At 43.3% G+C, this 27,728-nt stretch overlaps 2 protein-coding genes across 4 annotated transcripts in view; one reads left to right on the top strand and one right to left on the bottom strand.

The window, feature by feature from the left end:
- Nucleotides 1-16,312, bottom strand: part of stard13b (StAR related lipid transfer domain containing 13b) — a 49,787-nt gene extending 33,475 nt beyond the window's left edge. The window contains exons 1-5 of one of the 2 annotated variants that reach the window (XM_040173495.2): nucleotides 16,151-16,312; nucleotides 13,833-14,926; nucleotides 8,506-8,649; nucleotides 7,287-7,433; nucleotides 2,970-3,003 (exon numbers count right to left, since the gene is read on the bottom strand). In XM_040173495.2, coding sequence (XP_040029429.2) covers nucleotides 2,970-3,003; nucleotides 7,287-7,433; nucleotides 8,506-8,649; nucleotides 13,833-14,834 — 1,327 coding nt within the window. In that variant the 5' untranslated portion in view covers nucleotides 14,835-14,926; nucleotides 16,151-16,312. Of the gene's footprint in view, nucleotides 1-2,969; nucleotides 3,004-7,286; nucleotides 7,434-8,505; nucleotides 8,650-13,832; nucleotides 14,927-15,038; nucleotides 15,168-16,150 lie in introns of those variants that run through there. The other variant, XM_040173504.2, reaches the window with a different exon arrangement.
- Nucleotides 16,313-24,164: 7,852 nt separating this feature from the next.
- On the top strand, nucleotides 24,165-27,694 carry hdac12 (histone deacetylase 12). Of its 2 annotated transcripts, none has more exons than XM_040173473.2 (8): nucleotides 24,165-24,332; nucleotides 24,409-24,552; nucleotides 24,752-24,911; nucleotides 25,001-25,197; nucleotides 25,310-25,460; nucleotides 25,623-25,739; nucleotides 25,818-25,960; nucleotides 26,064-27,694. In XM_040173473.2, the coding sequence occupies exons 1-8, from the start codon at nucleotides 24,255-24,257 to the stop codon at nucleotides 26,085-26,087; spliced, it is 1,014 nt and encodes a 337-aa protein (XP_040029407.1). In that variant the 5' UTR covers nucleotides 24,165-24,254; the 3' UTR covers nucleotides 26,088-27,694. The 2 variants fall into 2 exon arrangements, with proteins under 2 accessions (XP_040029407.1, XP_040029415.1); XM_040173481.2 differs by having other exon boundaries at nucleotides 24,166-24,332; nucleotides 24,483-24,552.
- The last annotated feature ends 34 nt before the right edge of the window (nucleotides 27,695-27,728 follow it).

The raw sequence follows: 27,728 nt of genomic DNA, 5'->3' as shown, positions 1-27,728 counted from the left end.
ACGACCCGGTTGTAATGCAGTAGTAGCCATACACATTATACAATGGACACTAGTGATTCACCTCCGGTCGGACTGGTGATCTACAGTTTACTGGCTGTGTATACTCACCGAGATCGCATAGGAGTCATTGATAACCGCTGGTAACGTAAGAAAGAAAATGTATGATGATGTTTCCCAGAGATAAATACTTCTCATCAAATCACCTCATTTCTTATTTACATCCCACATATTCAAGTTGATTTAAAAACCTCTTTTAACTTTCTGCCAAAGATACTTCTTTCAGTAGGAAAACAGTTCTCGGCTTGATTAGACAATAAATAAAAGCAGCAAAGCGGCTTTTGGGAATCCGTCATTTGACACAGCCACTGAAGGAAACACGCCTGGATTAAACCTGAACACATCCCTTATCCCTCGGTTCTACAGTGCCACGTCTGAGGGGGAGACGGCTTAACGTCGATTTCCTTCCAAATAGAAAGAAAGTCTCCAAGGACTTCACAATTTCCTCTTTGTTTTTCTCACAATCAGTAGCAGGAGATTTCTACATTGAAAGTAGATTAGCATTTTTATTCAGAGAGAGGATCTGTGTAAACGCCATGTCCGTCTGTTTGAAAGCAGGTTTAGGAAGGTGATGTTTAGCATAACAATGCACATGACAATTTATTTATGCAAGTCAAAAAGTCGCCGAGTTCTGCATAACTGCTTCTCTTTGGACCCTGTCAATCTTTCCGTTTGTTTAATCTCTCTGCTGCGTCTTTTTTTTTTGTTGAACACAAATACATGTGCAAAATTTACATTAGCTGTGATCAAAATCATGACCATAAGCATTACAAAATATTAGCTCTGCCAGCTAGAAACGTGCCTCAGGCCAGACAGATGATTGCAACAGCATCCTCTGACAGAATGTGGAGCTCTGAGCATTGCAGTGCCGATTCATCAATTCTTTGATTAATATCAATCGGGGCAGCAAGATGAACAGAGCCGCCTCCCCTCGCCAGAGGAAGCCATTCATTTCCACACTGCAATTAGAGATACTGGAGGGAATAGATTTCCATACAAATTACCCCGCGTGAGAGGAACTTTTGGCCCATCATCTACTCAAGACTTGAAAAATGTTCTATACACGCTGAGTAATGCCTTCAGAAAATAAACATTCGAGAGGGAGGATTAAGCTTTCTTTCCTTCCTCCAAGGACCAAATCTTCTCTGAGCACATCCATATGCGGTTTTAGGATGGAGCACGGGGTTTTGTTTTTTTGCCTCAGGAAAAACAAAAAAATATATAAAAGGCTATAAAAGGTCTACTGTTTAAATTCCTTACATAGTCTTAAATAAATGAAAACAAGAAGAAATAGTTTTGAGATCCCCCAAACTATTTTTAAAAATTACTTTCTTAATTCTTAATGGTGCAGCGCTCACTATCTGTGCTGACTATGAGACAAACCGACATTGTGTAGCAGAATTCACGGCGGTTATAACCGCTGCAGAGCTGTGATTCAATGCAAAGTTGATTAAAAAAATGCTAAATTAAACTTAAGATAAATGTTCCTGTTCTTTTATTTATTTTCAGAAATGTAGATGAATAATCGCTGCGCACGTTCTTCTTTAATTGCTTGCTATTGTTGACCATATTACTTCCTTCATGCATAGCTGTCGATATAAATGGTTGGTGTAATTGCAAATGCACTGAATGTACAAACCATGTACATGTGAGCGCAATAAAAAGAAGCAGCGCGTTCATAGCACAAAACACCGAAGGCTTTCTCACTGTTGGTTTGCTATTTTGGATCTGGACCCAAAGAATGTGCTTTTTTTCTCCTCAGCGACGCTATTTCAATGAGGTGGAAAAGCATTGTTATGGAGGATACCAAGAACCATCTGGCCACCTCGTAGCCGCGTCATAAAAGAGGTCTCTCCGTAGCCCAGCTGGAAAGCACAACAGGGAATATTGTCTGACTCTCTGCCACCTTTGTCCTTTTTACAACATTCGTGACTTTCATTCAGTTATTTTATCTTTAGATTCCAGTTTAAATAATATGTTGACGTTCATGATTACGTATAATGTTGATAGTGACACCATCTCACGTCTGGTTTATTTCAGCCAAGACAGGCGTCTGAAAGAGAGAGAATGCACACAACTTGCTGTTGGGAAAATAGAATGATAAATGTCTTTGAGGAGAATCTCAAAGCCGTGTTGACAAACTTGTTGACGTTATTCACGGTGGTCTCACAATGGTTTCCAAGAATTACAGGGACATCAGTCCCAGCGCATATCTCTTGTACACCAGCAGACCACACATTAGTTAACTGCTGCATAAAAGTGACATGGAATTTTTCCAGACCATAACGTCCACTTGTGCGTTACCGTCATGCACAACAGAGGTCATGTGAGAGTGCAACCTGAGCCCAAAATGGCATCCATCCAAATCCCGCAGCTGCCCCCCAAGGGCCGTTTCACACAGGCCAAATATTTCCCCTCAGCAAAACATAAAACAATGATCTGGCGCGCTGCCTAATTTTAACCGCAACCCGCCGAGTGACCATCACAAAGAAGGCGTTTAAAATAAAAGACATTCTTGAGACCCCGGCCGGGAGGGAGGGAGGGAGCTGACACCTGCGGCTGTCAGTCCTGTCAACGTTTTCCGAGGCCTGAGCAAAGCCACCACGCATCCAGGACACAGAGCAGGATCAACTTGCAGGGGGATTTTCATGATACGAAATGTAGCCCCTGCGACACGAATGGGTGTTTATAGAACTTTCCATTATCCACAAGGTTCCTATTGTCAACACATCTTCTGATCCTTTGCTTCTACCTGCGTCACCCAGCTGAGAGGAAGAGAAACAGACCTGTCCATGTTAGCCAGAGCATCTCAGGCTCATGAGGAACGGACCGAATACCTGTTCGAGACCTTGCGTGTCGCTTCAGTGTTACCTTCATGAATGATGGCAGGAAAAGCATGAATAAAGTCTTACCTGCTGCTGTTGTGTTGGTCATCTTATTGAACATCTAGAAAACAAAAGAAATGATAAGCTATTAGTAACCGTAGCAGTGCAACCATTTTAAGGAGAGGCACGGATGAGGGATTAGGACAAGGATATTGCAATTCAGAAATTTGCTTTGCCTTTTTTAATGTAGTTTTGTCTGAAAGAAAACACAGCACATTATTTGGCTGTGAAAGCAATTAAAAGCCCAGACCCAGTTCCCTGCATTCAGAGATGAATGATTTCAACCTGCCTTCTGCCGTAATGGAAAAATCAATGAAGATAATTTGCAGGAGGGGTGTTACGCACTTTAACTCCAGCCGCCTTTTCCAATAGATTTTTTTTTTTTTAAACAGTAAAGCTACACAACCCAGTCTCACAGCAAAAGGTGTAATAGCTACGTTGTAGACCAACGTGGTATCCTCATGCTTTTGGGGAGAAAGCGTGACAGTTTTATTTGCAACTAGGTCACATGACTATCAACTTTCCCTCAGCTAAAAAAAAAAGAAAATGGCGGACTGTCAGTCTATTATCTGTGAAAAACACAATATTTTAAGAAAGCATCAGCATTTGTATGCATTTCGATGGCATTTCTAGCGAGAAGTATGCGTTATATTTTCATAATCTTCTATCCGAGAATGTAGAAGACCTTCAGTTTATTAGTTTCTAGTGACGTAGTTGCAAGACAATGTAAATGAATGGGCTGAAATAAAACGTAGTATTGTCACGATTTTGGGGAGAAAGCGTGAGAATACCACGTTTATTACACGTTTAGCTGTGAGACTGGGTTGAAATACACGATGAGATTCAAACTTGCTGATGATTATGGGAAATTGTATTCAAGCGTATAGTTAAATTGTTCGTAATAAAGAGAGGGTTGCAAGGAAATGGACGACACATACTAACAATTCCACTAAATAAAAATACATTTAAAACAGGATTCTCATTCACCATAGAGCATTGTACATTTTAAAGCGAGGCCACCTTGTGATTTGTGGCTTACAGAGCCGAATAAAACGGCGTCCGTAAGGCTTGAAAACCAATGAGTGCCGTCCTGGTGACTACGCCTCCTTCTTATATACAATCTATGCACTGGGTGATCTTTGATGTTAGTGGTTAATTTAGCAGGTGATACATGATTTCCCTTGGCCAGAGCAGTGAGAGTGTCTCCCTGATATGGGCCACGATCACCTCTCCTCCCTTGCCAATCTTTTTGGTTTCCCCCAGAGCCTCATGGTCTGATTTACGCTCTTGCTTAAATCAGACTGTTCACATGTTTTTCCCCCGGCGCAGACGTCATTTCTGGGCGGTTATATTAAACCACTAAAGGTTTTCATGCGTTTGCTACGTTACGCACATGACTCTTAAAAAGGAAACAAGCCACAAAATTATGACTCATATGTATTTGGACCTCTGTTTAAATATGAAAGATAAAGATGTGAGTGGGGTCTCTGAAAACTGTGAGGGGCAGCCACTGATGTATTCCTCATTCCGGCAGAATGTCATCGCGTGTCCAAAACCCACATGTTTCATTGGAGGGAGGTGAATGCAATGGGCCTGATCAGTCAGTCCCCACGGACTAGCTTTAGACCCAGTTTCAGAAATAAACTTGCAATAATTAGCGCCCTGAAAACCCGATGCCGGGCCCCAGTGGAGATGTGCCTGCAGCTTCAAAGACTCCAACACACTCTCTTTTATTAAGTCAAGAGAATCCCGGCACGCGTAGAACGCTGACCAACTTTTTACGCATCGGCGTAGTTCAGTTCAGTGGCAGTCCGATAGTGGACACAAAGGCCGCAGGTCAGGAAAAGTGACAACGTCCAAGCAGGAGCAGCTTTAAAAGCGCTTGTATTCGCTTTCACCAGCGACTATGTTTACATGGAGGGACAGGTCCGTGTGGGTGAACGATTGCGGCTGTCCCAGCAAAAATGACACCTTGACTGAGTCAACAGGGCAGTTACGGGACCGGTCGGACCGAATGACGCAGTGTGTGCCGGCCGTCTCTGTCAACACCGATTAAAGAAAGAATCCTCAAACTGAATACTAATAAGTTAACTTTTTAGAAAATACTGAAAAATTGCCATTATATTTATACCAAGCCCAATATTATGTTTTCAAATTGCTTGTCTTGTAGGACAAATAGTTCAAATCTAGATATGTAGTTACTAAAAGGAACTTTTGACTGTTTTTGAAAACTCTATATGACTAAAGCAAATGAGACCGTCAGCATGAATATTGGCTACTTGTATGAGGTTATTCTGAATGTATTTCAAAGGGTCCAATTCCCAGCAGAATCAGACAAATCCATTTGCAGACCTAGTTGTGGCTTTACTGGCTTGCGGGCCAGTAGCGGACCTTTGCCTTGCAGCTCCGCCAATTAGACCCGTTGCTAATTCAACTTGAAGCAGCTACTGATAATCCCGTTAATATGGTCAGTAGACTGTTTGACAATACAGCTGCATAATTTGAAGACTTGCAGCTCTTCAGGCTTGAATATACATATACCTTTAAATATTGTGTAAGTAATTCTATGATGAATAGACAAACTTATTGTATATAAACATACACGTCCTCCCTCCATGAGACAAAATCTCAGTAAACATGAACAAATTCCAAGGTTAGCTGTGCCTGCATGATGTGCAGCAGATTGAGGGAGATACTGTATGAGCCGCATTCCAGTTTTTAGAGACCAGCCAGAAGTTGGGAAGTCAGAGGTTGTCGGACAGGTGGCAAAAACCTTAACCAGACACATTGAATCCATACCTGCTGTTCAGGCAGGTTGTACTGTTTATTCTTAGACTCAGAGACTGTGATTCAATCCGTTTCGCATTCTTGCTCACTGCTGCCCGAAGTTTCATACGGACTGCACAGCTCTCACGGAAGACTCGGGGGAGGAACTCTTTGCACATGCAAAGCTGCTGACATTTCATCTCATCTGTTTTGGGAAACTTTACAGGGTCACGCTGAAGCCAGTGAACAAACATGAAGGAATAGTTGGATATTTTGGGGAAAATGTTAATTTGCGTGCAGGTGTTGCTGGTGGATCGGGTTACCACTACAGAGCCAGGCTCTTTTAACATGAGATCTCATTATATTCAAGGTTGTACTGCAGTCAAAATACCCTTGACTGTAACATGTGTACATTCCCAGCTGTCCTCATCCAAACTTTAACCCATGTTGCTGTTATTTTCAATTATGGTTTCCATGAAAAAGACAGTTCTGAGAAATAAGCATGATTTTCATTCAAACTCAGTGCTCACAGGAAAAAATGACCTCCTTTAACTTTTGAGGCTGAACTCTTTCTCATCGGAACAACTTCTACGTGATTCCAACTAACTGTGGTCTAAAAAGTATAGCATCAAAAATATGACACGGTAAGATGGCATAAAATGATATCACCAAATTAAATTGGAGAGTGTAAGAGAGTCCGACCGCACCGCTGGAGTTTTCTCTTCCGAGCAGTTTGTTTGCCAAACCATTGCAGCAGAGCCGTCAAGCACAGAGCATCCGCACAAAGCCCGAGCTGAAAGGCTTTGGATTTAAACCCGCCCTGAATTCTGCAAATCTCTCCGTTGTCTGTCTCTTTAAGGGTCGCTGAATAGTGACAATTATATACTTTGTCCAGCAGAAGTGAGTTGTGCTTGTTTAAGAATGCCAAAGCTCACCTTATTCTCAACAGACAACTCAAATATTTACTGATGTAGAGGGAAGAGCAGCTGAACAGACGGGAATTTCAGCTGACTGGAGATGGATTTCCCTGAAGAAATCTTTTCTTTTGTGTCCCCTGTCGACACAGCGATCATGACACAGCGTCCAAATATGGGATTGTGAAATTTTGTTTTCACGGTATGACTTTTTTTCAGTAAACTGATAAGAAAGTATCATATATATTTTAAAAGGAGAATTTCATCCCATTTCATTTAATTTCTTACCTTCAGAAAAAAAAATCTATTTTTAACAAAAAAGAAGTACAAACATTAATAGCATTTAGCATCTGGGGAGAAAGACAGCATATTTTATATATGCTCATATGTTCAGCAACAGGAGACTAAACGATTCAACTGACTTTCATTTGATTGTTTTCAGTTTCATCCACGGAAAGACAAGAACTTTTAGAGTTGGCCGGGAGAAGGACTTGACGTTCAGGATGTAAGCAAATGCTTAAGCCAGATTTGAGTTAGAAAAAATTAAACATGTGCAGCCAGTTGTGGAGATTAACTTGAAGGAATGATGCGAAGATCAGAGGTTGACAACATTACAAACCGCAGGGGCCTCTGCAGGAATATGTTAATCCCAAATAAAACTCACCGTCTTCCTGGTCGTTGCTCTTGTTCCCATCGAGGCGCTGCGAGGAGCAGAGGACCGGTCTCGGCTCGGACATTCTCCTCTGCCTGGCTGTTTGAGGACTTGGTGGTCCGGCGCTTGGTTCAAGGTGGACTTAGAAACAGCTCCACACTGCAACAACATCACAACGACAATCAAAGTTCTGGACCCGTCTCTGCCTGGCTGAATGGACTGGGACAGGATGGACTCGACGGCGGCCAGGGGAAAAGAAAAACAAGAGGCTGAGGTCAACTGCTGGGGAAGTGAAATCTCCGCTCTCGATTCAGCTTGACAGTAGGACACAAAAGAGCCTGTATGCGCGGATCTTCTTTTGAGAGGACAGAGATTATGACCTCGTCGAATATGCCAGTAAAGATGTCTCGTCCTGCCCAGTTGCCTGTCATTACTTAAAGCAAGTAATAGTGGATGCCTGGGATGGTTATGCAGATGCCTGGGAGGCATGTGAGCCTCTCTCAACCATTCCTAATGGACCAAATCATACAAACGCCATTCAGAACAATAGCTTCTCTGTGCGGTACATACATATGGACGCCGAAAGAGCACTTTTGTTCCCAAATGCTAACTCTGGAGGGATATTTCATGAAACATGCCACCATGAGAGAAGCCCTTTTTAGGGACGGATCCGCTCGGTCCCGGTCACAGACCTCAACAGCACAATGGCTGTCTGTTCCTGGCGCACTGTTCTGACCGCGCTAAAGCCCCACAACTCCAGTATCACATCTAAGAGCTGCAGACGTACATCACAAGACCCACTCAAGTCGGAAGGACACTACAAGACGGCTCCACAAAGGGCATTGTGTTGCAGCCCTGAGATCACACTGAATCTCCTCTCTCACATGTTGGGTTTAGAGCTGGTTTCAATCCGAATCCAACGTAGACGACTTTTAAAACTTAAGATCCAACGAGCACACGTTTTTCCCAGGTTTGAATAATCCATCAGCATTTTTCAGACACACAAAAGTAAATTGATTTGGCACAGTTTACAAGCATGACCAAATATGCAGCGCACAATTCACAGGAATGTGCACGAACCGCGACATTGTGCATATTTTAGGGGCCGTATGCTGCTTTTTATAACACAGCTCCGTTTTTATAGGTAAAAAGGGTAAAAAAGCTCTTGTCAGTATAGTGTTAGCCTGAGTGACAGCAGTCATGATCCAGGCCTGTTTCCACACACACTCACCTGTTGCTTGCGGGCGGTGCAGGGTGTGTTGCAGGGAGAGGTGTTTGCACTCAGCGCCTCCTCTATGTCTAGATTAAGCTGGTCCAGTTTCCTCATCAGCTGGCTCATTGACTCTGACCAGGGAGACGTGACCTGCGCAGACTCCTGTAATCAGAGACGCAGTGATTTAATACAAGCCACTGCTGCTATAAAGGTTTTGAGTCAAGATCTGGGCCAATAGCAGCGAGTAAATCACAAGGTTTGGATTGCAGAATGTGTGTATTTAAGCAGTAGCAGTAACAGTGAGTATTTAAATATTTTAAATCCTTTCAAAACAACTTTTATATTCTAATTTTCAACTGAATTCTCAGATTTTCCCCAACAAAGACAACATTACTGCATTATTGAAAGTTCAAATAATTCAAATGAAAAATGAGAGCCTCTGTCGATTAACCTCAGTGCCCTGAACTCAAAGAATGTTACAGGCAAACCCCGTAAAAAGTATCTTGTAAATTACAGATGCTGCATCCCTACAGCCACACATGGAAAGGCGATCTCCTCCTCTGTGTCTCAAGGTGAAAGAGCAAAGGTGGAAGGCTGCAGACATGTGTGCCCCACAGAGCATGATGGAATTCCCTACACTGGCTTCCACTGCTCTCCAGACGCACCGTGTGTATAAATAGATCCTCCTGACGCAGAAGCTGTGTCTGAGGAGCTGGAGGTCCAGCCTCATAAATCATCACCTCAGTCACCAAGGAACACATTAACAATTTTAATCCATACTAATCACTGTGAACCATTTTCAAGAGTGAAATCTCAAAACTATCAGGGAGTTTATTTTCTAGAGGATTTCCCTTTAAATTATCTTACAAGTACGTTAAGTTTTTTACACAGAATAAACAGTATTTACCGCTAAAGATCTGCAATATTTCTGATCTTGAATAATAACTCCTTTCAATAACAATTGAAAATAAATGCCTTAACAAGTAACAAATATGGATGACATAAGGGATCTATAACATCTATGGGTCTACACTCCAATAGTTTTGTTTAATTTCATTTAAAAAATCCTTCACTGGAATGAAAACTAATTACTGTGACTGAGCCCTGATTACTGCCGGTCACTTCTAACGAGAGTCATGAATCCATTTATAACATCAAGCCTCTAAATGCACAATCATTTCATTGAACAAACTCGTCAATAAATATTCTTTTGGGAAACCCCCAAAATGTCTTGCACGGGGGCGTTTGATAAACTGCCTCCTTCAAGTATTCAAGTATTATCTTGTATTTTCATTGATTTACTTTAGAGCAGTCTAAATGAGGACAGCAAAAACTTATTTTGAGTGTTTCCAATCCACAGACCGGTGAATTCCCATAATATTAAACAACTAGGTATCATTCTGTTTAAAAGAAATTGTGTTTGGTTGGATACATCTCTGTAAATACGTCTTAATTTAGCATATATCACTATTATACAAAATAGTTGAATCATCGAAGCATCACCTATAACTTGTTTGACAAATTAAGGCACAGACAATCTATATTGTTGAAAAAAAGAATATAATATTTAAGAAAAAAAAAATGTCCGGCTCCTTAAATAGTGAGGAATTAAGTGACCAGACCTCAGACGGCGCATTTACCCTGCTGGCCACCCAGTGTCAACCGACTGACTCCGCACTGGGAGAGAATGCCCCTCGCCACTCAATCTCTCAGGAATGACCTAAATCTAGCCCATCCCCTGCTGACCCCTGAGGCCCGAGGGTCCCCTGGGGTCACTGAGAGAAAAACAAAATGCTGTCATTCTCTGCCATGTCTGCCTTCCAAGCTGACCGGGGAATATAACAGGTTTGACATGGCATCAATAGGTTTAGACAGCTCAATCCTCTGTGTCTGCTGAGCAAATATAAGGCATTCACATTTTTTTAAATAAGATCAACAACAAATGTACTCCAATCTTACTTTACAGCTACCATTTTAATTTGTAAGACAAGAAAAATGTAGATGAACCTTTACTAAAACGTACCCTTCCATGTAAGACTTAAAACACGTTCCACTTCACCCTCGGTGAGTCCTTCTAGACACTCTGTTTGCACCTTTCCGGAATATTTTACAGGGCGCATAAAAGTGTCATAGCAGATTAAGGACAAGATATGTTCTTATATTTTATTGTATTTTTGGAATAAGATACATGGATGCTCATATCTATATTGTAATTTGATACAAAAATATAGTGAGCAGGAAACCCAACACGGCTCTAGCTTCCGTTCACCATCATTCTGAAATAAGTGAAACCAAGAAATTTGTAATACCATTTGGAAGTTTGGTACTTTTAAACCTGTAATCTGACAGGAGTGCCCCTGTTGGCGGAGTTCGTTGTGTTGAAGTAAAGAAAGTGTGGTTTCAATTTGAGAAAAATATCTTGTGTCATGTCATGGCTGAGTTTTTAGATGATGTCGACAATTGTGACTCAAAATTTCCAAACGAGATTTTGTTGAGCAAGAGACACAATTAAAAACAGGCTGTGTCAAGCAAAAACTAAAGAAAAAGGTTTGATTTATCTGTATTGCCTTTTTCCTAGCAGTGTCAGGCAGAATTGAGCATTTTTAGTGGACAGACGTAGCCGGGGAGGAGTTTACGTTACTGCATGTTTGGAGCATTCTCACTCAACACTGAACCAATTTTAAGAATTGTTGTCCAGTCACAAAGAACCATGAGAAAATAGGGTTCAGGTTGAAAAATACTGAAGTTGTATTACTTCAAGCTCAAAATCAAAACACAAAGCACATGAGTATAAAACTTTTAGCACATGTGAGTTCTGAACAAATCCTGATGTCTGCACCTCAGTGGGTGTACATTCCTCCCAGTGGAAAGAAACCAGAGACCGATTCAACGGCGAGTACATGGATATTATCTATTGACTTGATTTAATCCAGCAATGCCGCTGAAATGTCATGAAGTTGGCCTCTAGCTCTGGTGTATGTTTGTGTGTGAAAAGAGGATTGTGGCTCCTCGGGTCAAGAGCAAAAAGTGACAAAAAATATAGATTTTGTATAAAAAGAGAAAATGAAAGAAGCAGCAGATCTTGTGCACTGGACTCCTAATCAAACCCTGGAGAAGAGACAAGGAGACATGCAAAAAACAGATGCCCCATTCTGCCACATGCTCAAGAGAAATCTGGAACACATTCACACTGTCTCTTTTCAGTGACATCCCCACAAGGTGCTGGTTAGGAATGTCGGCACTTCTATTTAGAAAGAGACAAATTCCACAGAGGGCTTGACGCTCAAGTGAGACACTACCCTTGATTCATCTCCTGGTGCCTTTGCCCTCGATCCGGCCCCGGGCAATTGTGCGACGTCCTCACACCATGGCAACTGAGCTGGTATGAGTCAATCCTTTAGATAAATGCATTAATGTTATCTTCTGGGGACAACAAAATGTGAGCCCACCATAACTGTATCAGCGCAAATTGGGCACATTGTGAACCCCCCCCCCCGACGCAGCGGCTTTGACATGGAAATGAGGAGCTAAGTGTGTGAGTTCTGGGCTCGGTGCCTAGTCTACGCCACCCACAGAGAGTCCCAGAGATCTCCATGGAGGTGCCCAAATGTAGCGGGCGGTCATGCGAAAGGGCATCGGCTACCTGGCTACTCGGAGGAATAAATTACAGTCTTAATATCCTCCAATGCAAAACACCAAGTGAACAGCAGGGAGGAAAGGTTAAGAAAAGTGTGTGTAAAAGTGTAAGATGGAAGCAGAGGGAGTCTTGGGATAACACATACGTGCATACAGTGCCCCCTTAAGGTCAACGTTAATTACTGCACCTACACCACCTCCGCCAAAGTATTTTACAAAATTCAAACACAGACTAAAATATTTCATTTAATAATTGTTGTTGCATTCTGGATTCAGATAATTTGCCCATAATTTATAACCCCTCTTTTTTTTGGACATGTTGCATAAGGCACGACAACGTATGTGTATTTAAATAATTAATGTTGGTCTTAATTGCTGACATAATTTGGTATTTTCGGAAATGTATACATTGCCGGGTTGTAATAGGGATGGAGTTCAAGATTTATTTACTTGCAAATGAAACTCTCATTCAGTCTTATTTAGCGTCTTCTTTTTAAAAGAGTTTTATTCATTATCTTTTCTAAGAAAGGTTATGTCCTTATTGTCATGGCTATTTAACTCAATGCTTGCTTTGAGGTGGACACACTCTAAAGTTAGCAAAAACGACATTGTCATTTGATTTGAGTCATTATTGTCTATTTTCCAAAATAAAATTTCACATCTGCCTTCAAAACGCTACACACTGTTCCTTTAAGATCTTTCATAAAATGAGTAGCTTTATTTTTGTCGTTCTGTGGTTGGATAATCTATAGTATCTGTATGTGTGTGCGTGCGTGTGTGTTATATGTAGTGGTTTTCACTTTTATATTTATATTTTTTCTCGAAAAAAAAAAAAATTAAAAACCAATTGCGATGGCGATGCCCTCAACGCCCCCACTGTTATGACAACAGAGAACATGCTGGGACAACAAGGAAGAAGCGCTTATCTGCTTTTCCTTGATGATATTGACAACAATGTTTGATTCCTCGCATTCCTTGAGTCTTCTCCAAAACAGCTCACACAAGGTTGGCATTACCTCAACATTTTACAACACACTGAGAAGCTAATCTTCACCACCCGTTTAGAAAGGATGACAGTTATACATCATTGGATCTGTTCCCACCAGTAACGCATTTTAACATATTCATGAATGTTCACCCTCTAAAAGGGTAGTACAAATGAAGGAGGGGGTTAATGGTGGTTACAACCATTGTCCAGCCAGAAGTTGTGTGAAAAAGAGACTGAAATGCGCCTTGATTTGTAAAAGATTAAGAGAGCCTTCAGCCTACAAAAGGGTCTGTCAAAAATACCGCTGCCTGCCGAGGGAGTGGAGAGAAAGCAGAGGCCACTTGCATTCCTTCGGGATCTGCCCTTCACAGGTACAAAAGTGAAGTCAGCTTACTCCTACACACGTACAGTACACCAGCTATGCAATATCCCGGTGTAAGGGTGTTTGCTTAATTTGAACAGACAAAGCAAGTCCATGTTTCTTCTGGAAACAAAGTATCAAAGGTTTCTATACACAGGTTTCTAGGTGCATTTAACTGACTCTTTTCCAACTGTAATTCGTGGACGTTCGTAACCAAACAGTAGCTGCATTAGAACTGTACTACTAAAAGGTTTAATAAATTAGTTCCTTTGATTGCTCACTTGGATGTACTTGGATAACTTTGCAACAGTGCACCAAGGCTTTACAGTTATGTATGCCTTTAAATAAAAAGCAGCGTACCTCCTTACTGCTGGTCTCTCCCTCTGCTTGAGAACCCCAGTGATTGGCCGTGTGGTCGATTCCTGCTTTGGCGTTCAGGACCGCTCTCCTCTTCTCTTTGTCTACACCTGCGCTCCTCTGTCTGCGATTGACAACGTACTCTCTGCTCTGAGGACACTCTGAGAACACGTCGTCGTCGTCGCCGTCATCACCACCATCATCATTGTGATCATCACCATCATCATCCTCCTCCTCCTCCTCCAGCGACGACTCTCCGTTGTCGGAACTGTCGTGGACAAAGGCACGTCCGTCAGCTCCAGAGGGACAAGTGGAATGTGAGAAGGTGATGGAGCTCGGTTTGTACTTGACAATGCGCGGGAGATCAAGGACTCTCAGGCCAAGATCAGGGACAGTTGAAGGGACAGCGAGGATGGGAGTGGATCCCAGATTGAGGACGGGGAACGGGTCCCCAGGAGGCATGAAGGCATGGCCATTTGACGTTGTCTCCAACGGCTTTAAGGGTGTCTTTTCACATCCAAAATTTAGATCTGTCGTCCGACCAGTATGATTCTGAACCACCTGGTCCTCTGTAACCAGAACAGGATCCGAACAGCAGTTGTCCTTTGCCCAAGGTAATATGGACACAATACCTGCATCCTGAAGTTGGGCTGAGGCCAGTGGGCAGATGTCCAAGGGTGCTTCACTGGGAACGGTTGACTGTTCAGGGTCCCGTAAGCACAAAGCTTCATTGGATTCAACATTGTCAGGACTGACACAACTAATACTCTCTTTATGCCTGTGTACGTCTTCATCCGACTCCCACAGCGTGCTTTGGGCTTCAGGCAGGCAATCATCCCCTCTGCGGTCGACTGAGCCGCTGGCTGACAGAGCAGAGCTTTCTGAGGTTTGCTCCTGTGTTGAGAAGGCAATGTTCTGTAATCCTGGACCTGTCCAAGATTGATGTCCCTCCAAATTCGCCACGGGTGAATTCTCCATTATTGCTTTGTTTCTACTGTTTCTCATAATTTAAAACATAAATCCATAGGTACTTGTGCTTGATGTATCGGATGGCCATTTTAATCCCAGATTCTCAGCGAAACCACAGATCAGGCGATCTGAAATAAACAGAACGGAAAACATTGAATGGCACGTAACACATGCGACAAGCGAGTCAGATGGAGATTATTTCAAAGACAACACGGACGAAAACCGATGGACAATACATACGCCTTAGATATATCTGTGTCCTGTAATTATCAAGGTGTCTCCACATGTGAAGCTTCTATGCCCCGAACAGCTCTGGCTTGCCAGTGAGAGGGGTTGTGTCAAATTCAACATCTGGCTCGGGCAACGGGCTGTTCAAGTCTGGATCTGTTTCACGCACAATCATGGTGACATCACTGCACGGAGGAATCCGACTGCTCTTCCCCAGTCGGTGATTTACTACGCGCTACACCATTCATCGGGGCAGAAGATGTCCCCTGTGGACTGTGGTTAACATCCCGCTCACCCCTTCATTAAGCCCTTTGTTAAAACACACCTTTGACACGTTTGAGACATCAGAAAAGCAAACAACTGCAATGTTCCGCCTCTACAGATGATTATCATTTTGTTCAACCTCAACGACTTTCCTCAGAGGACATTTTTCAGTCTGGATAACTTTGAAAACAAACAACCCGCATGCCCTGCTGGGTACAATATGTTTTTTTTTTCCTCTTGTGTTTTAACAGCAAACATTTGATTGTATAAATGGAAACCAAAATATCTTTAAAGAAATCCACACAGCTGTACGTTTACTTCACAGTCAATTGATTTCCATTCAGTTACGCACGTGTCCCGGCTGTTTTCTGTGAGAAATCTGCAGTTGGCAACGCCTTTACCCTGGCCTCGAGGCACCGTAAAAACAAGCAAGCATACATGCAAAGACACTCTCTTATCTTTAACCTCGGGACTGAAGATACAGTTAATAAATCTGCTTGAATTGCTGAAATACAGTATGACTACAGTATAAATAAACGTTAAACAACACTATGAATAGAGGGTCTCGTTGTTCTCAAATGAAGACACATCAGATTTAAAAGGAGGGAAGAACTCACAGAGCGAAAATGAACTTGCAACGTTGACTGGCAAGCCAAGACCACGACTTACTTAGAAGAGTGAAAAGAAAAAAACCATGTAGGATAATTTTCAACGGAAATGTTCCTGACAAGTCCTCTCACGCAGGAACATCAATCTATAGTAGAACGTTCTCCACCCGGCAAATGAGGATTAGCAAAGAGAGACGTTTCAATTTGTTTCTCCATCATACGCAGTACACAAACAGAAAAATAAAGACTCACCTGCGGTGTTTTTAAAAACGTTGTCCGTGTTGCTCAAACAGTATCGCCGGGAGCATGCGTCCCGAAAAAGACTGTTGATGTGAGGATCGCTCCTGTCGGAGCTGGGAGGGTTGGACTGCCCCTCGCAGAGACACACTTATGTCCCTATAGGCCTATTCTTCTAAATGGCAAGCTTGTCATCACAACCAGCACCCCCTCCTCTCCTGTTTTCCCTGGGGGGGGGGGGGCAGTGACTAAACCATTCAGAATATGCGAGGGAGCAAGGAGTATGTGTACTCGTTGGGAGATGGAAAGAGGAGGAGAAAGGAGGACCGGGGGTGGTGGGGAAGAGAAAGGGTGAGGGAGAGGGGTTAGGGAGAGCAGCAGTGGTTGGCACTGTGACAAGGTTGAACTGGGATTCCAGCCCTCACAAACAGGCTTGTGAGGAATGGCCGAGCTCTGCGGGGGCAAGATGCTGCACAGGCCTGACCCATCGCTTCACAACACCGGGCTGAGGAATGCCTTCAAGTCAAAGGGGAAACCTGCAAAGCACCGTGATTTACTGGAGAACGTTACGCAACGATTGAGGTGGCATCTGCGCAAGAGGATTTGATGCAGAAATGATGTTTCCTCGAGGGTTTAGTTCAGGACCACGTACAGAAAACCTGCCACGGAGGAACGAGTCAATTAGCGGCGTCTCATTATAAAACGTGCCGTGACAGATAGCTCAGTGATGTGCTAGGGTAAAGCACTCCCTATGGATTTCCTAGGTGCCTAAAAAAGATCTTGAACGATGAAGGAATATCCGAACAATCCAAAACACAAGTTAAAACTTTTTAACTGGATTTTGATAATCCAGTAATATTTACAGACTTTCTACTTGGTGTTCCGCTCGTCATTCACGGCTCAGTCGGACAGTAGCTCCGATCGATTACCGCTTGACAGAAATGATAAATGAACTGGCAAATGTGAACCAATGCATTCCTCAGTAAACATCAGTCATCTTGTGATTCAGGGGGGGCTATAAACGCAGGTAGGAAGAGCCCAGTAAAGCACACATGTGTGTGGGTGGGAGGGAGTGAAAGTGAGAGATAAGCACACAGAGTCGACACGAGAGGGGCAGGTCCGGGCAGTTGTGTGTTCATTGGCTGAGGACTTGTTGTTCATGGAGCCCCCCTGGGCTCCCCGATAGGACTGAGGTGCTGAAGAAAGTATTTTTGATTCAAAGTACTGTTAGTTGTTAACTTTTCAGGATGGTTGGGGAGGCTTCATTCATTCATTTGTTTTTTTCACTCCTTCCTACAGCCTTCGTCATCGGCAGTGAGGCTGCAAAGGCACAGCCACAAATCATCAGTGGCCTCAGTTTGACCTCCGGCCAGAGGGGGAGAAGATGAGCGCTGACTGACTTCTCCCAATCATGAAGTACTTTGCGATCTGCCCCCTGTCATTTTACCCGTATGTCTGTAAGACTGTATAAACTACTACAGATATTAAAACGCCATAGACAACCGTATTTTTACAACCAAAATAATTAGATAATAAAATATATATATCTATATATATCAGAAAAAAATCATAAAAGACAAAAGGTAGAATTATCCTGTGGTGTATTCGGGAAAACTCAAGGAGCCATTCTTCACACAGCAACCATGTAAGAGCGATAAATCCACTGTTTGACCGGTGAGATAAGGTTTGTCTGCAAACCTCTGTTTGTTTGCTGATCTTTTGTTGAGTGAGTGACATTCCTGATGTCCTTGGATATCTGTGTTTACATTTGCCCCATTGTCTGAAAGGTTGCAGGTTGAAGGTTGTAGGAGGCGAGAGGGAGGTTTGTCTCATTCTGACTGAACGATGTGTTTTCTGAATATCAAACACCTTTACTAAAAAGAAAGTAAAAAAAAGAAAGGACAAAACCTGTTAACATGTCTTGCTATGTGTGCACGACATGACTTTGGAGCAACACGGTCTTATTGACTCTGTCAAAGGTGCATGTGGATGATAGAAAAGGAGCTGAAGAGAGACCTAAATCATAAAATGTGTCTCTCCTTTTGTGTCGGCTCTTACAGCGAGAAAAAAAAAAACATTTGAGAAAACACCAACTTGAGCAACCGGCTGCACTCATGAGCCTTTTCTCTGCCTGGTCAATCTGAGCGTAGCGGGGGAACAGTCCAAGGCCAGTGTGGGAGTGAGAGCCATTCCTCTCAAGTCCAGCTGGATGTTCTCACGCTCACTTAGGAGACCCCTTTCTGCCCACGCCTTTAGTGGAAGTAAAAACATGTCTTCCACACGGGAAGGAGGGCAGAATCAGCACCTGGAGCAGGAGGGAGGAAACAAAACAGAACAATGTTGTGGATTTATTCACTTTACACCAAGCTCGGACACTTCAGTCAAGTGTGTTTCTTTTTTACAATTTCACATTCTGAGAATAAGACCAGGTTTCACAATCTCACCTGATAAATTGATAAAATAGTTGCTGAATGTTGCAATATGGCTTTTAATTAAGATTAAGAGTTTATGGCCGTGAATCTTAATTTTAAAAGCTAAGTTGATGTTGAATTTTGTTTTGTTGAGGAAGTTATAAATCAGTAGTATGTATTTGACAGAGTTAATGAATCAACCCATTATTCATTGTTCACTAAACTTAACTTGACAGGATTCCAAAACCAATTATATTTTCATCTAAATCACATTATCCTGACTGACAGGTCGGGCCTGTGTACCCGCTTCTGTTTTCTTCATACTTGACTTGAAAATTGTCAGCTCCTTGATGTAACTTTCTCCCTTTCTCCCGTCCTGACCCGAAATGCAAACGAGACGAGCGCTCCTGCTGCAGATCCCCGCTATGACAACTATGTTAAGACAGGAGGGGGGTTTTGGACAAGCTGCCAAAGCAAACTGCCGGAGACGGCGGGCATAGCGAGGCCCGGACGCGGATCCGCAGCAGGCGGAGGAGCTCAGTGCCAAGCGAATGTGAGTGTAAGAGGATATTACTGTTTGTCTTTGGCAGATTTAGGGAGCGATAAGAACGATTATTTTCCACACTGTTCCCGGCTCACTTCAGATGGGAGAGAACAGATTGAAGTTGACAGAGTTCGTGACCTACTCACCAAAGAATTGCAACCCCCCGAAGGTACAAAGTACCTTTTCAAAGAATAATCAATCTCAATGCAGACTACACTTTTTGTTGGGACCTTTTGATTGATCGCACACATTTGTTTCTATTTTGAAATTGGTCTGGTCTGTCTGCATTTTAGACTTTGTAAAACATTAAGGCATGACAAGCAACATCCTGAATCAAGCTCGTGCAAGATATTTCAGCCTCGAGTACAAACTATGAAATTATACACTAATAAAAATATTCTTTAATCAAAACAACTCAGAACTGCGTATAAACTAGTTTAGGATTAGTTAACAAGCATTATGGGGATTGTGGAAACATTTCTTGAGGTTTGACCCGTAGGATGAAATAAAAGTTAGAATGATTCTGCCTCAGCAGCAATTCTAGACATTCATTTTCATATTTGTCTTTCATGAGCGACAGACATTTTTCATCATTCAATATTGATCTTTGGAGCAATTGTTTAACTACCAAAAAATAAAGCAACCAAATTATCGCAAAAGAAACCTGTTTCACGTCCCACTGAAGTTATGGAGCTTGATGTCAGGTTCATCGGATTATTGAATTCACGGTTCATGAGAATGTTTTGCAGTGTATGCAAAACGGTTGTCTCTTTCCTCCGTCTTCCCCTCGTCAGCGGGATCGACACAGCTGTCAAGATGGGGCAGACATTTTGAATTGCCTCTGGTCTTCGCGTGGCTCAGTGAGATTAAAGTGAGGGGGAGATAATGGAGCCAGCTGTGTTGCTGAAACATGTGGCTGAATGGTCGCAGGGTTGCCTGCCAGCGACGCAACATGTTGCTGCTGCACAGAACAAGAGCGAGTCTGTCAAGGCAGCAAACACTGACAGGGCCACATTTACCAGTATTGAATATCATCACGTTTCATCTGCGCCCGCAACACCGATAACATTCATTTCTAAGAACAGAACGTGTAAAAGCATGAAGACTATTTCAGTGCTTGTTTGTTTTTCTCCTGCTGCTCGCAGCTCTTATGCAACACGAACCACTCAACTGTGGAAAAACAGACGAGCAAAATACAGACTTCATTGGAAAAAAATTCCAGCGATACCAGTCAGACTCAATATCTCTGCTGCTTTCAGACTCCCCATCGGATTCCCGGCATACCACGGACCACGGGACAGATGTTCTGCATTATCACTTCACTCCGCATTCTCATTTTGTCTGTATCCCAATAGCCGATCCAACCATCACAGAGTTGTTGTGGTTGTGTTGTTGTGCGGTCTTTTCTTTTGAGAGAGGCTGATTAAAAACGAAATGTTATGAGCTCAGACGATGAAACCCCCCCAAAAAATACCACAAGAGGAACATGTTCCAATTCAGAACTTAACAAAACCACAAACGGGTGAACTACCAGCCACAATAAATATTCTTTCTGAAGTAAAAAAAAACAGGGCTGGGGACATTTAATGTGTTTTAAATGTGTTAATGTGGCAATCCATTAACACCAACAATGATTTTATCATACGTTAACAGCATTTTTAGTCTTAACACATTAACCGAGAAACTAGAAAGGTCCTGCGCTTTTAAATGGATATTTTCATTTGAAATCTCTTTCAGAGGGCGTAATCGATAAAAGCAAAGCTATTCGTAACCACTGCAAACTAGAAGTGTTTTTTCAGGAATCAGGAAACATTTATTACTAAAATATATTAAACTTACAAGGAATTTTACTTGGCGGCTGGTGCGTAACATCAGACAGTAAGACAACATGCAAGAAAATGCCCTGTTACAGATTTACAATTTGACTTACGGTATAAAATAAAATATAAGGCTATGGGGTAAAGGGATATAGAAAGAACAATTTAAAAATAACGGATAAGAAGGAATTTAAATTACAAATAAAAGTTAAAAATAAAGTACCGGAGTACTATGAGCCTGAAGTACTACTTAAAGCCTCCCCAACACGCACAAGGAGATTGAGTGACAGCATTACAACGAGCACCGAGGGTTTCTCTCATCGACAACATGAAAGACTCACACCGCAGTCTGAAGCACATCTGCACCATGTGAAAGGTGGTTTTGTCTTGCTGGTTATATTGTTCAGGAAAGAGAGATTAATTGATGTTAATCACAGAAAATCATGATTAATCCAGTTACATTTTTTCATCATTTCCCAGCACAAAAAAAAAGCTTCAAGGCTTGGCGAATATTGGGGTGTGTGTGTGTGTGTGTGTGTGTGTGTATTCTTGACCTCACTCCTTGTTATTTCACCGGCACACATGTTTGCTTTTTGACAACACATGTGAGCAGCAGCACCCGCTGCTTACCGCGCAACAGCCACGCAACAGCCACACAACAATATGGCAAGACTTAGCAAACAGCTGTGAAGACATTCCCAAACAATGAGTGGTGACATCGAGGACGGATGTAATCATTGACCAAAACTACACTTCTGCACGATTCCATCGCAGCACGTATGTGATTACGGGAGGCCCGGGGTGTGAGGTGGATCAGCTCAGCCTCGCCTCAGAGGGACGAGGCGGCAGGCCGTCACCATCGCGCCCAGAGAGAAGCTGCAAATTAATTCCCTCCAAAAACAACCGCTGTCCTCACCTGCTGCAACACGCTCTGCCATCACTCGCAATCCACCAGCGAATTCCTTCCGCTCTGAGTTGTGAGGCGGAGGGTGAGGACCGGGGGGTTTCGCGGGCCCCACCGTTGTGCTCGTGCTGTTGAGTAATTGAAAGGCTCACTCCGCTCGCTTGGCTCCGTAAACAGACAGGAACGTGAAGTTGAATGTGGAGATGACAGGGACATGCAGAGAACAGGGTTGTTTATTCGGTTGAACCATGTTGCGCGCAGGAAGTCATTGATCCCGTCCTCGCGTGAACCAAAGACTTGAAATATTTGTCGAACTTTGAGTCAAGTCAGACGCGCGTCTTTGTTGGTGAAACCTTGAAAGCAGGGAAACACCTGAGACAGTCTGACATTAATGCATGACGACACCATGCTGACAAAAGGGGATTTCAGAGGGCTCGACTTGAGTCAGCGTGCTATCATTTTAGCCGATGAGAGAAGCGAACATTTGATGACAGCTGAACAGTCGTCAGCCTCCTCTTTATCTTTGTTAGGAACAGCGAGGCCTTGCAAGCAGCTGCTCTGAAGCAGACAGCTGACTGTAAACTGGGAAGTCTCTTTCACTGCTGCTTATGAACGGAGCACACCAGCAGATTGCTTTTAACCCCTACTTCAAATTGGCTATATTTTTACATTTGGTTGCATTCTTTGGGGTTTTAGACTGTACAGTTGCCGTTGTTTCGAGCATCCATTGTTTTCTGAATGGTATGATCATCTATTAGCATCTCCTTGAAACTTAATTTGTAGACTGACTATAAGGTTTTACAATAGATAAAGTTCATTCATCTTTTAGTCAATCAATTAACATTAATTCAGCAGCTGCTTTGATAATAATTTATTGATTGAATTGAAAGATTTTTACTGGTTTTCTTAGTCCTTGATAACAAATGTACAGATGGTTAATACTGCAAAGGAGCATGCGAATATGTGTCTGACCAAAAGGCTTGGATTGGCCAAATAATTAAGACTATCAAGTGATGGACAGGGGCCCCCTATTATGTACCTCAATTCTAATATAACGTGTTACCGCTGAGGTATTTGAGCTAACACATGCTAAAAGAAAGTGGCGTGCCATTAAAAAGATAAGATGAAATAGAGAAATCTATGTGTTAATAAATAGAGCCTTTGTCTGTGTGAAGCCAACAATGTTTATGCCAGCACATACTGGAGTCCCTTTATTCTCGCCCTCTATTCAAATGCCTTTTCACGAAGATAAGGTCGGTAATCAATTTCAGCTCTTTAATCCTCTCTCTTTCTTCTGAGGAGATGTCTCCTGTGCACCTGGGGCCAACGCTCTCATCTTTATTTGTTATCCGGCAGATTCTCATCTGCCCATGAGCAAACCAGCCCTGCCCAGTGGGGGGCAGCCCTAATCCCCATTCACCAGACTCTTTACACAGACACACACAGCCAAAGGTACGCCAGACAGTGCCTTGAGCTGCCTGTTAGCAATGTAAAACAGCGACAGATGGGAGAGGCAGGAGGAGCCCCAAAAGTAGCTCATTACACACCATTACAGTGATAAGGAAATGATTGCAATTCTGAGCTCAAAAGGCATCTATCTTTCAACCATAAAAGCACCAATAGGCCCCATTTTTTGAACTTGTGAAATGCAAGTGAATTATATGCAACACATCACAGTATCCTTTGATTCCTCTGTCACTTGAAACTGGACCACGGTGTTAGAGTGAAGACAGTGAAGGTTCTTAGTGTGACATGAGTTCACTGTGACACCATAAAGTATCTTCTAACAACCAATCATACTGCTAAAGATGATCAGGGTACTGACAGCGAGGAGGAGAAGACGACTCTTTATGCAAATACGCTAGAAGTAAAAAGACTTACGACCATTGGGTGCATCAAGAGAAGAAAAAAAGAGAAAATGTACCGAATGAAAATTAGATTTGTGTAAAAGTAGAAGAAAAGAAGATTATTCAATTAAAATTAACATTTATATTTTATTCAGTTCTACAACTGAGTCTTCATGCCATTCGTGCATCATCACTAATCGTTTGAATGAGTCGGTTGGTGATCATTTACTCCACAGGAGCACGCACATTCCATACCTGGCTCTCATTCTCAGTTCATGGCTCAGGACCCCAAAATACATCTCTGACATATTAGTCAGTGATGTGCGGTGAGATTCGTGTCTAGTCAGGCACTGACTTTTGACTTATCCACAAACATACTGTGCTGGCATATCGGCTACACTAACTCGTGCAAAGCCTGCCACGTTTTCTCCTCTGCGCCTGAAGAACCAGCGCTACTCGTGTTGTTCCCACTCCGCGCCAGCAGGGGGCGCTGGAGGCCGCAGACACACAGTGAAACACGCGCCTCCCTGTCCCGTTTCATAACATGTTACCGTCTCTGCATCGAGTCTTTCAGCGGATTGACGTCAGTGACAGCGATGACCTGCGCTGTAATTTCTACGAGACTCGGCGTTAAAGTCGCTTCGGCCGCCTGCAGATGTTTCCACACTGAACCAGTAAGGAGCTTCTGTTCATTGTTGTTACATCGCAAACGTAATGTGTGACCTCGCAGTGAGCCTCTTCACCTTCCAGGTCCGACACGAGTCCAGCGCACTTCCGATAGTTCATCACAGCAAGTATGTGTGCGACCTGCCTCCCAACCACAGGTTCCCCATGGCCAAGTTCCCCCGGGTTCTGCATCATTTAATCAAAGATCAGGTCATTACAGAGAAACAGGTGAGCGAGTCATTCATGTAGTTTTTTTCTAATAGGCTCGATTAGTCAACTCATGAAATCTTTTAGGCAGAAAACATTCAAAGATGTCACCCTGGTTGGATTTCATTTTCCTTTTATAATTATAAAGAATATAGTAAAGTGCCCCTGTTTGGTCGCATTTTCCTGCTAATGAGAAGTTCCTTCTTCTTCTTCACAGTAGGTGTGGCTCCCTGAAATTGCCTCTGAAGACTTACTCCGCTGTGTGCACACTGAGGAATACCTCAACAACTTCATAGGTGGGAAAACGAATGAGCAAGAACAAAGGAGGACAGGTTTTCCCTGGAGTGAAGGTATAGTGAGACGCTGTCGGTATGAAACAGGTAAGAAGAACACCCACCCCCACGGTGACCGAGCAGCCCAAAGGCCAGGAGAGGTCACGCGTGACGTGTCACCTTCTCCGTGTTGCCAGGTGGGACTGTCCTGGCTGCTGAAGCTGCTCTGCAGAGGGGTCTGGCCTGCAGCACGGCAGGAGGGACCCATCATGCGTTTCCCAGCTACGGTTCAGGGTTTTGTCTCCTCAATGACTTGGCGGTTGCGGCCAGATACCTGATGGGCAACTCCTCCACCAAAAGGAAGGTTCTGATTGTGGATCTAGATGTGCATCAGGTAGTGTTAACTTGTCTCTGCTACTTGCATTGTCACGCCAATATGTAATTCTTCCATCCTACGAGCAGCTCAACGCAATGCCGGTAAACCTTCCATCGCTCGCATCCTACAGGGCGACGGCACTGCGTTCATCTTTCAAGAGGAGCCGGATGTGTTTACGTTTTCTGTGCATTGTGGGAAAAACTTCCCCGTCCGTAAACAACAGAGTGACCTCGACGTCAGCGTGGAGGATGGGCTGGAGGACAAGGAGTACCTCTCCACAGGTGAGTTCACACTCGCCATTAAAATGAGTTCCAGCCACACGGTGTATAAAGTTGGAAGTTGACATTTGTTTCTATTTCTCTTAGCGGCTTTAAAAAAAAAAAGTCTTAAAATGAAATGCGTATGTGTTTCCACAAACTTCATTACTTTGATGTTCTCTACAGTGGAGGCCCACCTCCCTTGGCTGCTGGAGACCTTCCGTCCAGACCTGGTCCTGTACGACGCGGGCGTCGACCCCCATCGGGACGATGAACTGGGGCGGCTCCGGCTCACTGACCGAGGTGACCGATGGCAGCTCCGACACCGCATCGTTCATCTGCATCCACGAGCCATTTCTAATGACCGTGTGCGTCTCCCAGGGCTGTATCAGAGAGATCTGTACGTGATGAAGAGCGTGGTGAGTAGAGGTGTTCCTCTGGCCGCCGTCATCGGAGGAGGATACTCGAGAGACATCGACGTCCTGGCCGCCAGACACTCCATCGTTCACAGAGCAGCAACTCAGGTACAGCGCGCACAAAGGTGTTAGCTTTGAAAGTCTCCACAACGTGCCAACTGTCTGAGTAAACAAAAGGTCTATTTTGCATTCATGGTCCTTCCTGTTTCAGGTGTGGAGGGAATGTGGAATGTGAGACGTCCTAAATCAAGAGGAGCCTCAGAGCTGCACCAGTACTTGATCCTCAGGGGCCAATGGTTTTATTTGGAATTCAAGAAGTAGGGCAATGCGACATATTAATCAATAATTTGATGTACTGTATATTTACAAATTCTGTATATACAGCGGATTTACATTGTTGCAAAAAGAATGTTCTCTTAATAATGTGGTATGTTTTGACTAAAGGGGGATTTAACATGTTTAATACAGTGCATCCGGAAAGTATTCACAGCGCTTCACTTTTTCCACATTTTGTTATGTTACAGCCTTATTCCAAAATGGATTAAATTCAGTATTTTTCTCAACATTCTACACACAACAACCCATAATGACAAAGTGAAAACTTTTTTGCAAATCTGTTAAAAATTAAGAAGGAAAACATCACATGTACATAAGTATTCACAGCCTTTGTTCGATACTTTGTTGAAGCACCTTTGGCAGCAATTACAGCCTCAAGTCTTCTTGGGGATGATTCCACAAGCGTGGCACACCTATTTCTGGGCAGTTTCTCCCGTTCTTCTTTGCAGAACCTCTCAAGTTCCATCAGGTTGGATGGGGAGTGTCGGTGCACAGCCATTTTCAGATCTCTCCAGAGATGTTCAATCGGGTTCAAGTCAGGGCTCTGGCTGGGCCACTCAAGGACATTCACAGAGGTTTCCCGAAGCCACTTCTTTGTTATCTTGGCTGTGTGCTTCGGGTCGTTGTCCTGTTGGAAGATGAACCATCGCCCCAGTCTGAGGTCCAGAGCGCTTTGGAGCATGTTTTCATCGAGGATGTCTCTGTACATTGCTGCATTCATCTTTCCCTCAATCCTGACTAGTCTCCCAGTTCCTCCCGCTGAAAAACATCCCCACAGCATGATGCTGCCACCATGCTTCACTGTAGGGATGGTATTGGCCAGGTGATGAGCAGTGCCTGGTATCCTCCAGACACGACGCTTGGCATTCAGGCCAAAGAGTTCAATCTTTGTTTCATCAGACCAGAGAATTTTGTTTCTCATGGTCTTTCATGTGCTTTTTACTGAGGAGTGGCTTCCGTCTGGCCACTCTACCAAACGGGCCTGATTTGTGGAGTGCTGCAGAGATAGTTGTCTTTCTGGAAGGTTCTCCTCTCTTTATAGAACAACGCTGGAGCTTTGTCAGTGACCATCGGGTTCCTGGTCACCTCCCTGACTAAGGCCCTTCTCCCCCGATCGCTCAGTCTGGCTGGCGGCCAACTCTAGGAAGAGTCCTGGTGGTTCCAAACTTCTTCCATTTCCAGATGATGGAGGCCACTGTGCTCATTGGGACTTTCAATGCTGCAGAAATCTTTATGTACCCTCTGCCAGATACAAACAGATTTGCAAAAAATGTCATAAAACAGTTTTCACGTTGTCATTATGGGTTGTCGTGTGTAGAACGTTGAGGAAAATAAGGAAATTTTGGAATAAGGCTGTAACATAACAAAATGTGGAAAAAGTGAAGCGCTGTGAATACTGGATCCGGATGCACAGTATATCAATATACTGTATCGGTTCTTTTATAGTTGCAACTGTCTAAAACTATTAAACATTTTTGTTATTGATCCCTACATGTGGGAAATTAAGGGTCTTCCAAATTCTTACAGGTATCATTCATGA

Source organism: Gasterosteus aculeatus, chromosome 1, assembly GCF_964276395.1.
Source record: "Gasterosteus aculeatus chromosome 1, fGasAcu3.hap1.1, whole genome shotgun sequence".
In the NCBI taxonomy this organism is placed as follows: Eukaryota; Metazoa; Chordata; class Actinopteri; order Perciformes; family Gasterosteidae; genus Gasterosteus; species Gasterosteus aculeatus.
Note: the sequence above shows the minus strand (reverse complement) of the source record. Positions and strands in the feature narration are given on the sequence as shown.